The 15,426-nt window shown below is 32.8% G+C and overlaps 1 protein-coding gene across 1 annotated transcript in view; it reads right to left on the bottom strand.

Moving 5' to 3' along the window:
- The window catches only part of LOC145104486 (serine carboxypeptidase-like 40), a 28,695-nt gene extending 21,693 nt beyond the window's left edge, over positions 1 to 7,002 (bottom strand). Inside the window, exons 1-2 of the mRNA XM_079041724.1 lie at positions 6,723 to 7,002; positions 6,519 to 6,648 (exon numbers count right to left, since the gene is read on the bottom strand). Of these exons, the coding sequence (XP_078897850.1) occupies positions 6,519 to 6,648; positions 6,723 to 7,002 (410 nt within the window). The remainder of the gene's footprint in view (positions 1 to 6,518; positions 6,649 to 6,722) is intronic.
- Positions 7,003 to 15,426: the final 8,424 nt, after the last annotated feature.

The following is a 15,426-nucleotide window of genomic DNA, read 5'->3' as shown; positions in this document are numbered from 1 at the left end:
GGATTTTTATTTTTTTTATTTTGTAAATTTTAGTTGGTTCTATTAATGTACGAACTATTTGTTATAAATTAAAAAAACGGGTATGATTTCAAATTTAATTTTGATAATAATAGTTTCCGGATTTATTGACTATGATATAAATAATTTTCAAAAATCTTTGAGTGTAATATAAAATTTTGAATATAAAATTAAATATTAGTTAATTTTATGGGATATGATTATATTCAGGAGCTCTAAGAGAATGTCATGTAACAAACAATAAATATACATAATAAAATGACACCTTCAACCTAAAACTATTCTTTTATTAATATAGGAAAAGTCATCTCCATTTTATATACTTCATCTCTACTTAAACAAAATGACAAATCTCAAATAGGTCGTCGACCGAAATAAATTGAAAATCGTATATTGCACTTAACTTCCACAGAAAAATATTTATTGTAAAAAATATCTAACTAATCCACTTCAACTTTTATTTTTTCCACGATTTAAATAAAGGTTGTTTCACAAATAGCCTCCAACTCATCGTAAGAATTAAATGTAAAATACATTTTATATTGAAATTTAAAATATGTTATTCTGCTGCATGAATATCTTGAAAATCAAAACTTTATTTGAATAATCCAGAGTTTCAACATTTATTCACATATCGACTTGAAGTTCAGTTTTATATCATTGAAAACATGAGCCTGCACTAATTACACCAGTTCAAACATAAAATCTAATTTTTTCCATGATAGTTGTTTAATGAATATTATTACTTATTATAAAATATTATGTGTTTAGCCTTTACATGACTTATTAGATAACACAAACGATCGGAATATTTGGTCGATGTGATGAACACTGGACACTCTTACTTCTATGTCATCGCTACGCGGTTCATAGCGATGATGGATTTAGGGAGCATATATGTACACAATAACTTTTTTTTTCATACACACCAATTTATATTATAAAAATTATACAATATACAAATTATATTATTTTCTAAAACATAAATTATTATGTGGCGAATCACAACAACAATATGGTCATATTTTGGGTTTAACCCGTTTAGAAAATATGTGACAAGAATACGTTCCGAAACCGCATTACCGATATTACCTAGCAAGTATGCGGTCACCTTCATCTTCTCATATATATAATTCATTGATTAATCGATCTCCCATTGTCATTTGTCTTAGCTCTGTAACATCCCAAAAATACTAAATAAAAATTTCATTTTTAATCAACCAAAGTCATTCAGTCATTTGTTCCAAAAGACAATAAGAGTAAAAGTATTCTCAAAACATCAGAATAAAACCATAAATAGTCAATGCGGGATAAATCTTCAGGGGATGCAATGCGATTAAGCCGGACCCTTCCCTTTGGAACCAGAAGTACTTGAAAACATTTTAAACATAAACCGTAAGCACAAAACTTAGTGAGTTCCCCAAAATACCACATACGATACATACATTGTCATAGACTACCTCCATGGTCTTACATACAAGTATCATGGGCTCCCCCATGGTCTTACATACAAGTGTCATTGTCTACCCCCATGGCCTTACATACAAATGTCATGAGCTACCCCCATGGTCTTACATACAAATGTCATGGGCTACCCCCATGGTCTTCCATGCGAGTATCACAAAGACAACTAGCATCCTACATAGTATATTGAGAAGACTCACCCGAAAGTCAACTAAACAATCAACACAAATTCTTTGACAATTCAATACACCTTGAAATGTCCAATCTATTCCTCATTCATCAGTTTATCCTAAATAAATCGTTGAACTATGAATATGTTGTCGTAAGTTAGAATACTTCGTTCTAGATTTAGTTCAAGGTTTTGGTCAATATGTGAAATCATCTGTCATCCTAAACAACCATAACCAATAGACCGATAAAGACGGAAACGCATTGCAATGAATCATGGTGTCAAACCATGTTATCTACCCTCAACCAACTCCTTAGAATCCTCGTGATTTTCCTCGATTCGAGTACGGATCATGTGCTTCCAGTAGTACGGGCCCAATACTACCTTCCACGCATATCCGTACTTTCCTCAAGAATCATCCTGAATCTTCTAAGTCACTCCCTTATAACGGGACCCACAAATCTCGCTAAACGACACACTTATTATACTAAAATACTTCATAGGCTCTCCTAGGATTCCTCTCTCTCTCTCTCTCTCTCTCTCTCTGCTATCAACTGTGAAAGAACTTTCACCAATGTCGACCATATACCTCACGAATACAATTGCATGCAACAGAAATTAAACAGTTCTTCGACTGAAAGACCCAGCACCAGAACGGTTGGACTCAGACAAAAGTTGCACAATAGAGCCAATTCTTTCATGCTAAAACTGTTCAATCTTCGTGGCATGCAACTTAACGTATCCACTTAATAAATAGCTAACATCAATTTAGATTCCATTTCGCACAAAGCAAACATCATTCGAGCATCGAAACTAACAAGCAAAAAGGCATCATCAAAATCAGGCAATCCTAACTCGCAATTCCTGAAGATCCTTAGCCTACTCACTATCGTGCATTAATTTCAGTTCTCATAATAGGCATAAAGGAATCTCTCCTAAGCAGGCATCCTAGCATGCAACTTCTAACATGCATATCATACTATAACACATATAACATATCAACATGTATGGGTATTTTGGGAATCACTTACTTGAGCTCGGCTGAATGCATGCATCACGCCCCTTTTCTTTGTAAAACGTTTTTAGAAAAATCGTTTTCCTTTGAAAGATTTTATCAATTCCTTCGTTTGAGCTGTGTTGATTGGTTGGTAGACTGCAAGGTGAGTTTTCTCACTATGCTTTGTATTGTAGTATGTATCCGTGTATGTAAGATGTTGTTATGTTGTAGTGATCTGTTAGTTTGGTATACCAGTTATGATTAGCTGTGTTTGTTGGTTATTGTTTGTCTGTTTGCATATGTCGAGATATTGTGGTTGGGTTGAGGCGGTCCTACTTTGTGTTGTAGGCCAAGATACTCGGGCGGTCTAGTTGATACTGTAGGTCCAAAGTGAGTGGTCCACCCCAGTGTTGTAGGCTTAGGAGAGCGGTCCAACTATATGTTGTGGGCTGAGGAGAGCGGTCCAGTCAGACTGAAGGCTCATGTATGCATACATTGTATGTGTATTGTTCTGTGGGGTATTTTAGGGAACTCACTAAGCTTTGAGTTACAGTTGTGGATTTAAATGTTTCATGTACTTCAAAGGATCGGGGGAAGGAGAAGGCTTGACTGTACACCTTATCCATTTGTTGATATGTTTTTTAGAGATATTATGTTTGATACTCTGATTTGATAATATGGTTGTGAAAAATTATTCTATTAACTTATGTTTTATGGAAAATAGTTTATCCCCTTTTTAAAAATGAAAAATATTACTATGATTTTTGGAACGTTATAGTGACGATATATGTTCTTTTTTTAATTTTCATGCAAGTTGTATGATGTATGAAATTACCAAATCCATAATTTCTTTTCTTACTCGGACATATGTCTTTGTTTGATTATGTTTTTATCGATGGCTATTATGGTTTGTTATTTAGCATGTCCACATAACAAAAGTTGTTTATTTATACACCCTTTGTCATGAATTGATAGTCAAGAACTATTGTGTTGTTATTTTTATAAAACAATCGAAGTGCTAAAAGGAGTAGATTGCTTATCTAGGAACCAGGCTCTAAGTCTCATATGAAAAAGAGGCTAAAACTCTTATACGACCCAATTGTTTATATTGAACCTATATATATTTTGGCACAAAAGGTGTCATATGCCCCAATTATATGAATGAAAACCGGGCTCTTTTCGTCATAAAAGGACACGGTTTAAAACCGGGTTCTATTATGAATTCTGCATAAGACTCGCCGGTATCAAACCTGGTTGCAAAACCAGGTTCTTTAACCTATTTAACCGGGTCCTTTAGCCCTTGTTGTAGGTATAAATATTCAATCATAATTTGTTAAAAGTTATTATTTTATTTATATAATTATAATCTCGCGCAACGGGCGAGGATTCACATAGTATTTATGCAGACAAAATTGCAAAAATGGTCCATGTAGTATGCATTTTTTTCGAGTTTTGGTCCCAACCCCAACTTTTTTGGATTAGTGGTCATTTTGAGTTAGTTTTATGTGTTTTTGGTCCCTCGGAACACTAAAAAGACTAAATTGCCCTCTAATATTTTTTTATGTTCTTTTCTATTTATTTTAAAATATTAATAATAATATATATGGCTCTCTCTCTCTACTCACGTATGAAAAAACACACACATCACAATTCTTAAAATTAAAAAAAAATTAATACAGAAGTACAGATGCATACCACCAACGATTTATCAAGAAATATCACACCTTAGGAGAAATTTTAAAATACTATGTGATTTGGTCAATTATTTAGAAAGTATGAAATTTTAAAATTTTTAAGTTTTAGCTTGAAATCTAATTTTAAGCGTTTACATTTTAATTTTGCATATAATGGTGATTTTCAGTTCTTTGTTGCCATATTTTTATTTATGTTATTATTGTATTTCAAGGAACCTATAATTTCCTTTATGGAATTTCCCTTTGTCACATAATGATTTGGTCAATATAGCAACATACTTTTATTTCTTTACCCACAATAACAATCTATTTTCGTTTTTAACCTATAATAACAACGTATTTTTATTTTTTTACCACAACATACATTGGTTTTTGTTACTATTTTTTTTTTTTTTGTAAAAAATATTTCAATAACTTATTAAAATTTCATATATGTTTTTTGACTTTTAATCATTTAACCATTTAATTTTGAATTCAATGACTTTTACTCTTCCAATGTAGCTTTCTTAGCCATAATTTTCCTCTTTTTGACAGAAAAAATGGTATCTTTGACTATGAAATGTGTCTATTAGTTGATTTGTATTAGTTTATTTGTCTTTATGTGGAAAATAAACAAAAGCCTTTAAGGTTATACCAATGATTATCAAAGTACAATACTTATGTTTATTATATCGGTATATTTTCAATTTATCCCATTTATTGCATTTAAACAAAAATTAAAGTGTTATTCTTTCCGGTGTGGATCTAAATTAATGATTATACAATTATGGACAAAAATCTAACTATATTTTACACTTTTTAAATTTTAATATTTTTTTACTTGGTCAACCGTGTACTACACGGGTTATAACCTAGTAATATATATGACGCTCTCGCTCTCTCTCACTCTCATCATCTACTCACGTATGAAAATACACACACATCACAATTCTTAAAACTAAAAAAAAAATTAATACAGAAGTACAGATGCATACCACCAACGATTTATCAAGAAATATCACACCTTAGGAGATTTCATCAAAAGACACGTAACCAATTACAGTGGTTGAAAAATAGAATCCTCTAATGGATGGTGAAATTAGTCCAGAAAAAAAGTTCCGGCTTAACACCACAGATTTAAAGAGCTCAGCCCAGAAATCCAATCAGGAATGGACCCTAAAATATTGACCTTACCGACGTTGGGTGGGAGAGACGAAATGAATAGATTATTAAGGTAGTGTTTGTTTTTTGTCTGCAAATCTGCGTGGTCTCTTCTGTCTGCGCCGCACAGACCACGCGCAGACATTAACCTTCGCAGACTGTTTGTTTTTTTGAAGACTGCAGGCCTAAAAATGTCTGCGTGTCCTCTTCTTGGCGCAGATGTAGACCAGAGTCTTCTAACATCTTCATACATCTTCTAGCCTAAAAAAATATATATATATCTTTATTTTTTTTAAGTTTTTTTTAATTTATATTTTTTCCAACTTTATTAATGATAAACAATTTGAAAAAAAAAATTACAAAACTTAAAAAAAAACGTTCAACGATACAAACATGATATTTTTTGACAAATTTATAAATAAAGATTTATTACAATAATAGTCGTTGAAGTTGTTTATATAAATATGAAAAAAAAATCATAATATATTCTTATATTTTTTTGCAAAATTTTGTAAAACATTATTTAATACAGTATCGTCAATTTCTCGAGAAAATATTATGGTACGTTTTTAATGGATTTAATTGAAAAAATTGAAGTTTATTTCCATCAATTTATGTATAAAATTCTTTGATCACTAATTATAATGTTTAGTTATAACTTTGCAACCAGAGTTGTTGGTTTTTATCAAATATATACGTTAATTCATATTATTTTTATTTTTATTTTTTATAAAATAATATATAAAAGTTGATCTAAATTCGTTAATTATTTATAACAAAGTCATAATGAAGTTTAAAAAAATCAGTTTATTTAGATTTCAGTTTATTTTAGTATCCCGCAGATGTTAAAAAAACAAACAGTCTTCTATTTTCAGACTGCAGACGTTTGGTCCACCTCTTCTACTACAGAGATCTACAGATGTGATCCGCAGACTGCAAGACATTTTGTCTCAGAAAAAACAAACAGCACCTAACTCTCCTCGCAAACCTCTTTGTGACCGACTCTCCTTCCAAATCTTTTTGTCAACAAAGCCACTGAATCAATGATTTCTTTCGGTCCGGCGGCGGCCTATTAATCTGCACATACGCCTCTCTTAACCTCAAACAATCAAACCTCAATATATTGTAACCCGCCCATACTCTTCCTCTTAAACAACCCATCGATTCTATTCATAATTTAGTAAACACTTTTACAAGATACGTCTATAGTATAAAGGGAAATTGGGGATATCAGTTTTACCATGTAAAATGTCGTAAACCCTATCTGCGATATCCGAGAAGGACGAGGCGGAGACAACAGCGTCGATGGTGATTCCATTGGAGTGAACGAAGGAGGAGGAAATTAGATAGATATTGTGTGGTCTAACTAGTGTATCGAATCTCTCGAACTCAATCGGCTTCTTAGGGCAAACTAAAATCGACCCAAATTCCAAAATTGCATGCGCCTCTCCTGGTCGGGTTGGGATAGTTGTTTCCACATCGAAGAAAGCTACCTCCAAACGGTCTACACTGGACGCCATATCGCAAATGTGTGTGTGTGAGAGAGAGAGGTGTTCGTCTGTGTTGAATCTGTACCTAAGATCGTCATTTAATTCATCCCCAAATCTTCATCTAGTTCATCAGTGTGTGTGTCAAATCAGGAAGAGAAAGAGAAAAGCAAGAGAGATAGAGAGAGAGAAAGAAGAGGTGGGCACCTCTTATTTTTTAGGGTAAATTACACCATTCGTCCCTCGTGCATAGGGGTGGCAAATCGGGCCAACGTGTCGTGTTTTTGTCTGACACGACACGATAATGTTTTATGTAACACGAACACGACACGACACGATGTCGTGTTTTTTCTAACTAAAACGAAAACGAACCAATTAAAAAACGACAAACACGACACGACACGACAAAAATAACATAATATAATAAGTAGTGTTTTTAATTAATATTTAATCATACATAACACGAGAAACACGAAAAACACGACAAATAAATGTTAAATTGTGTCAATATCGTGTCGAATTTTGAACACGAACACGACACGACATCGTGTTTTTTACACTTGACACGAACACAACACGAACACGAATTCGAATTTCAGTTTCGTCCCAATTTCGTTTCGTGTCGTGTATTTTTGTCGTGTCGTGTCAACAATTGTCACCCCTACTCGTGCACATGCCCGAAAGCGTGTTTAGTCCCTATTTTCAAAAATTAACTCGGAACGTCCCTCGTTTGGTTAATAGTTGCACGCTACATCCCTCATTAGTTTTAATTTGCGAGCTACATCCCTTGCGAGACCTAAAATGACTATTATGCCCTTTTATATTTCTTTACCATTTAATTTAATGTTATAATTATTATTTTTTAATTTAAAATAAAAGAAAAAACAATATGGCCCCATTTCATGCCCCCACCCCAACAAATCATCGGATGAACACCATCTGCATCTCTCAAACACCATACATCCATCGCCAACTTCCCAATTCAACCATTCTTCGTCAAACATGTACCTTATAACACCTTAAAACCCACCACCAGCTTCCTACCTCCTCCTTTGTCGGGTTACATCACCATCGGAACACCCTTGTTGCACCCCTTTTCATCATCACAAACCGCAACCAACACCCAATTTAAACCATACCTTCAAAATTGGAAAACCCACCACAGTCGGAACCACCTTCGTACAACCTGCACCATTCGAACATCATCAGTTCATTGACTCCAAACAACAACTACCACCTGCCTTATATTACCCTCGAAGCCAACCATCTCTATCCCCCAGTTTCTGAACCCGCTTCTGCGATCTGAATCTCCATCATCTTCGATTTATAAGTTTAGGGTTTAGTTTGGTTTCATTTGCAGGTTCAGGTTTCATTTTTTGAGGTTTGAGTAATGACTGGTGGTGATTGCAGGAGGTGTTGCCAGTCTATGACACAGAGTGAGAAAGATGATCGATTAAATTCAAAGAAGTAGAAATGCAATTGGGGAAACGATAAATCGCAACTTACTTCTCTCTTTTCGATCTTCTAATTTGCTGCAAATTAAGAACAGTTAAAACGAGAGGCTACTTAGGGTTGAGTGGAGATATGAGATGGTGGTAGTGATTATGGTGTTGTTGATGATTCCAACGGCAATGGTGGTGCTGTTGATGATTCCATGTACAGTTCCTTCTTGAGTTCTAGGGTTTGATAGAGGCGATTGGAGGAGGATGAAGATCGACTGGTCCGATTTTGGTTTATCACATTTGGGTGAAGGTGAAGGTGGGGCTGATGGGGCTTCGCCGACTTTGGGAGTAGCTGAGAATGGGGGACAAAGGTAGAGGAATACGTAGGAGGGGGGAGCAGGGAGGGGTGGGTTCATGTATGTTTATTTATTGTTTTTTCTTTTTTTTAATCTAAAAATAATAAACAGATAAAAAGAAAATTAAAAAAGAAATAAATAAGGGCAAAATGGTCTTTTTATGTCCAGAGGGACGAAACCTGCAAGTTTTAAACGAATGAGGGACGGTCCGAGTTAATTTTTGAAAATAGGGACTAAACACGCTTTCTGGCATGTGCACGAGGGACGAATTGTGTAATTTACCCTATTTTTTAATTAATAAAATAAATAAACAAGAATTAGATTTTAACAAAACTAAAGAAAAATGGAAAATAAAGTATTACAGTCATTTCAATATTCGGAGTGACTAAATACGCAATGAAACTAGCTCAAAATAACCATCAATTCAAAAATGTCGAGATTTGTATCAAAACCCGAAAAAATGCATACTACAAGTATCATTTTTGCAGCTTTTTCATTTATATATATAAAACCGGTCATATAAAATGGAAGGTGTTTCTTAAGGTTAGTGAGGATTTAGTGAAACTTATGTGTAGTTGAGGTGGTATCTATTTATCTAATGTAAACATATTTTAAACCACTCCATATAGCCTAAGATTTTATGCTTGTTTCTTTTGTCCAAAATATGCAGGTGATGTCTATTTATCTAATAATTTAGTAATCATAATGTCTATTTTTAAATATGTATCATCATGTTTCTTCTGTATTGTTACAGGCTACAATAAATTGAGTATTCCGTAAAACCAAAAAAATAAAAAAATAACATACAGTACAAAAACAATCAATTTTTAATATGAAAAATACAATAATTGATATTATTAATCTATCAAATGTAACTTAAAAAAAACGAATATAAAAAACGTCGAGTTGATCTTGTTTATTTAAATTTATATTTTACAAATATGTACCATACTATTCATCATTCAATATCAATACAGTCGTCACGATATAAAGTTTTAAATGCTTTTAAATCTATCTTTTTTTCGCACACTCTAGCCATTATATTTATATATGTTATTTATATCTTACTATATTATTATACAAACCTTACTAATTCTAAAAATATATTTAAGACGTCTAAACCGTAAAGCTAAAAGTACAACAACCCATGAATATAATAATATTATAATTTAAATCGTACAAACGTTTAAACTAAAAGTGAAAATAACTAATGCAAAGATATCTTATTCGACTTGGCTCGTTATCTTTCCCTTTTTTACCTTTTATATCTTTTTATCTTCACATTTGAATCGGTCAATTCCTTCATATCCGACTATTTTGAATAAGGTAATTCCTTATATCTTGCTACTTGAATCTATCAACAACAGAAAATACACTTCATATAAAATCTCCCTCCTCGCATCTTATCTCTATAATCCCCATTCTCTCCCTCTCGCTACCTACTATCATTACCGCCACCACGGACGTCACTACAAGTTGTCGGAGTTACTACCTGCCGCCACGATCTCAGTCGACATCACCTCCAGTTTCTGTCAATCCCTCCCTAAACCACAATCTTCGCCTCATCTTTTTTTCTGAAACTTTTGGGGGCAACGCAAGAAAGCATAGAGCTTCAAAGATACGCTTCTAACTTGCACACAAAGATTACTCCTCATTTCTACCCATGTAAACTTAATCTCGATGTTGAATTTGCCTTTTTTTCATAACCACCGTCTTTCTTTTTCTCCCTCCTTAAAAAACACTAAATATAATCGTCTATCGCTGCACCACCAAAAAACCATAGCTGCTAAAACCCCCAAATCTAGAAACAAGCCACATCTATTTCTTTTTCCTGTCTCATACACTCATCCCAACCTCTTCGTTTTTTTGCAGGGAACCAACAATGTATGGCATCTCATGAAGTATGGTGGATAAAAAGAGTGAATTCGTCTTCAAAAAGGTGAAATAAGCCAAATTAAGGCACCATCTTTTTCCCATGCTGCGTTTTTGTTGTTATATGGTCTTAATTTTAAGCTTTATTGATTGTTCATCTATATGAAGCTCTTTGTCGACAAGATGAAGGGGGAATATTGCTTAGGGATAATGACTTAGGAGGGTAATAACGTTTCCCGTTTGTCCATATTAGGTCTCTAACATATTTTTTATGTGTATTACACCATTAAGGTTGTTATAACCGTTTAGAAATAATCCCTTTTACCGGTTTCTTCCTGTTAAAAGGACTATTTGTGAACGGTTAGAATAACCTTAATGGTGTAATACGCACAAAAAATACGTAGGGACCTAAAATGGACAAACAGAAAATGTTATTACCCTCCTAAGATTTTTAGTATTTATTATTTTGAATATATATTTTTAAGATTTTTAGTATTTATTTTTATATGTGTATTTCATATAAAGTTGTTGAAATTAAAAAGAATAAAAAGTACGAAGGTTTGGATTGGATTTTGTAACCACAACATCATGAACACCGACTCAACAATCGGGCGTTCCATATGAACCGTCGGTCTAGAATCCACCCAATCCACCACATCACGGATAAATGAAAACACTGGAAGGTCCAAATGAAGCCACTGCCCAACACGGCTCCAAACCTGATCAGCAACCGAAAACTGCAGCAACAAATGCTTCACACTTTCTTGAGAATTATGACACACAACAACAAATGCTCCCTAAGAGGAATATCCAAGCACCAAACATCCTTCTAGAACCTCGTTTGAGTCTCTTCCCCCACCACACTATACTTGGAATTAGAAGGAATACAACTATTCTCATGGAGATGATTAATGGATCCTACAATCTTTTGCCAAACACCCCCTCCAGTTCCTATTCTGGAATCGTCCGAAAAACCACCACCTTCCCCATGACAAAATTTGACAATTTTAACCCAAAGAGCTCCCTTGTCATTAAGAAACCGCCACTTTCATTTATAAAGAAGGTCGAGGTTAAAAGCATCCAAACTACCAACCCCAAGACCTACAAGTTTCTTATTTAAAAAGTAAAAATTTACTATAAGGGTTTATAGTTTCATACGGGGATAATGACTTAGGAGGGTAATAACGTTTCCCGTTTGTCCATATTAGGTCCCTAACGTATTTTTTGTGTGTATTACACTATTAAGGTTGTTATAACCGTTTAGAAATAATCTCTTTTACCGGTTTCTTCCTGTTAAAAGGACTATTTGTAAACGGTTATAATAACCTTAATGGTGTAATACGCACAAAAAATACGTTAGGGACCTAAAATGGATAAACAGGAAACGTTATTACCCTCCTAAGTCATTATCCCTATTGCTTAATCAGTTCCAACTACTACATCATCTGCCATTTTAACGATCAATTTAGTCAACTCGGTGAGGTTTTTATATTCATATATAGTTTAATTACAGCATAATCGCATAAAGAACAAGCATTTTTTTTTACATACAACCAACTTCATTTAAAAAGTCATGTATGCCATTTGAACAACAATGTGCCCATATCCATATTAACTGCTAATTTGGAAATTGTTTTTGGTTTATAATATAAATCAAAAGTTGACATGAAATTATAATATAATCAAAAGCTGACATGAATTTTTGAATTTATCCTATCCATTAATAAAGTTCTAATTTTTCTATTTTTGATGTTCATTTTTTTGGTTTATTTTGCTTATGTTATTCATGTTTAAAGATTTCTGTAGGAATAAACTTGAAGTTACACTCCTTTGTACCAAAGTGACATCACTTTAACCAAAGTAGCATCATTAAGTTCTTTATTTTATAACAACAAGAACTAATTAACATAGAACTAACTCGGTTGTGATACATTGGCGCATATGTAGTTGCATAAAAGGCTTATTTGATGATGATTAGGGATGGCTTATGCTTTATTTTCTGTTTAAACACTTGTTTTTTTCATTCTTTTTTTATAGAAAAGATAGCAATCAGGTATATTTGGTATGGGTTTAGGCAAATGCACATTTTGATGGTCTTCTTTTGCTTGGTGATGACATTTTCCAGGTGAGGATGTCCATATGTATGCTCAGTGTTGCAAAACTCGGCCGAGTACTCGGAATCGACCCTCCACCGAGGCGAGTTATGTGAACTCGACAAAAAAAATCGGATTAAGTCAAACTCGGTCAAAAATTGGTCAACCTAGGTCAAAACTCGGTCAACATCTTTCTAACTCGGTCCTACTCGGTATTACTTGGTCTTACTCGGGCTTACTCGGTCAAAAAAATCAAACTCGGCCAACTTGGTCAAATGGTCAAAATTGTCATAAAAAGAGAAATAAAAATCAAGAATTTCAAGATTAATATGTATAATACACTTAATGATTTATTATTCAACACACACATATGATTATTACTACATATATATCTTAAATTTTCAATAATTATTCACGAAGTGAGACAATTGTGTGTATTTCAGTTTTTATGTATTCCTAAAAATGTTATATATTTCAATCAAATTATGATTTTAACTTGTATTTTTGACATATATAATTTTCCTAAAAATGTTTCTACATGAATTACCGAATCCGAGTACTCCCCGAGTACTCTCGACTACTCGCTACTCGGTAGTCGGCCGAGCAAGTACCGAGTAACGAGTTCTACAACCTTGTGTATTCTACTACAAGTGCACTTTCTGACATGGTTTCATATTTCATGGTAGTTGCTAACTAAACCTAATCCATCGTCAATAATGTGTCAATTTTATATGTTATTGGTGTGTGGCATGATCTGTTAGGAAATTCATGAGCGGGTACAGTTTCTCTTTCTCTTTCTAATATCAATCTAGAAATAATGGGATGTGCCAAAATATTTTAAGGGACTACTCAAGTATGGTGTTTTTCTTCTCTTCTCTATTTTTTATGTTCCTTTGTTGTAATATATGCGAGATATCATCAAACTACTTTCGATGGTTTGTTTTTATTAATAGTTGGAAAGCACAAAATTAAGAGAACGGGATTGAGCTTTTCTTTTGTTTGTTTTGTTTATTCGAATTAATGGATTTCATTCTTATGTTTCCCTTTGCGCTTTCCATTTGTTTGTTTTGTTCATAAAATAGAAAAATTACATTACGGGTGATAGTCTATTTTTTGGTAAAGTTGCATTATGGTGGAAGTGACTTTAACAAATGGCATAACCAATGAAAATTGGAAAAACCTTAACCCTAAGGCAGATAAGGAATGAAGGTTGTCCTTCCAAGTCATTGGTGAATGCTAAATGCGAGACCATCTATTTATTATAAAAACTTTAACCCTAAGTCCTAAATCAAAACCATTAACCCTTATCATAAGGATATGATCTTGTGCAAACAAAAAAAGAATTTATCTTCGTATGGAGAGGGTTATAACAATTCGTTGTCACAACACCAAATCTACACTAATAAATAAAAATAATTTTGTTACATGTCATTCTCTCATTCAATTGGCCACATGTCATTTTGTCATAATTTTAAGATATATTTATTTTCCACTTGTTATTTACTTCATTTTTCATTTTCAATATATCATTAATTTAGTTTCCATAAATTAGACCTACAATAATGACTATTAATTTCAAATTTTAAATTTTAAATTTCAATTTCAATTTCAAATAAATTTATAGTTTAAACATTAGTGTTTAACATTTTGTTATAATTAACATTTTACTATATAGGTCTGATAACTAAACACATAATGTTAACTTATTTATTTTTTGCATGTTTTTTCTCATAATTTTCACTTATTTCAAATTTCAAATTCAAATAAACTTCCCATTGAATCATTCATATTTAACATTTTGTTTTAATCAACCCGTATAATATATGGGTCTCACAACTAGTGATGACAATATGTATCTGAAATTTATGTGTTAATATCTTATATTGTGATTTATGGTCTTTCATGTTTATAATCGATTGATTAATGTCAAGTTCATGCTAGTAAAAGTTCATTTATGTCTATATTTTGGAAAATATAAATGCCAATATTAACTTGTATTCAACGTTATATATTCTTGGTTTTCAAAGAAAAATTTATATGTTTTCATATTATTGGAAATATATATATATATTTGTTTCTTATTTTTTTTTTAACAATAATATATTTTATATTTTATTTCGTTGGAAAAATATGTTTAGTACTACATTAAAAATAAAATATAAAGATATCATCATATTTGTTTATAAAAAAGTAATATTGGTGCATTTTTAACGAAGAAGATAGGACGATACATGTTTTCCCATTATACATCTACATTTTCCAGAAAGAAACTAACGGTGGAAAATGAACTATTTTTTATTTTTTGCATCTACAAAAAAAATTAGTTACATATCCAATAAACGCAAAACCAATAGGTAACAAAGTCCATCCGTTGTTCTTAAAACACACTCTTTGTCGGAACAAGGAAGAACTGTTGACGTCAAACCACCTTCTAGTCACCTAGAAAGAGGAAAATTGCCAGTTTAGTTCCATCTCCAAAAAAAAGGGGGGAGACAGAGAAGAGGAGATTCAGAAGAGTCACTCCACTCAAAGTTTCGTTTAATCGTTCATCGATCTGTTTCTGTAAGGCCTCGAATATGCTTTTGTCTCTTGGAATCGTATCACCCATGGCGAGGGTCTCGTATAATAGATTAAGAGAACGGTTGCCCCGACCAAATTCAGGTGAATGAACAATATATTTATAAAAATAAACTA

Source organism: Lactuca virosa, chromosome 4 (genome assembly GCF_052849685.1).
Source record: "Lactuca virosa cultivar CGN04683 chromosome 4, Lactuca_virosa_CGN04683_v6, whole genome shotgun sequence".
In the NCBI taxonomy this organism is placed as follows: Eukaryota; Viridiplantae; Streptophyta; class Magnoliopsida; order Asterales; family Asteraceae; genus Lactuca; species Lactuca virosa.
The sequence above is the reverse complement of the archived record's forward strand: the minus strand, read 5'-3'. Positions and strand labels throughout refer to the sequence as shown.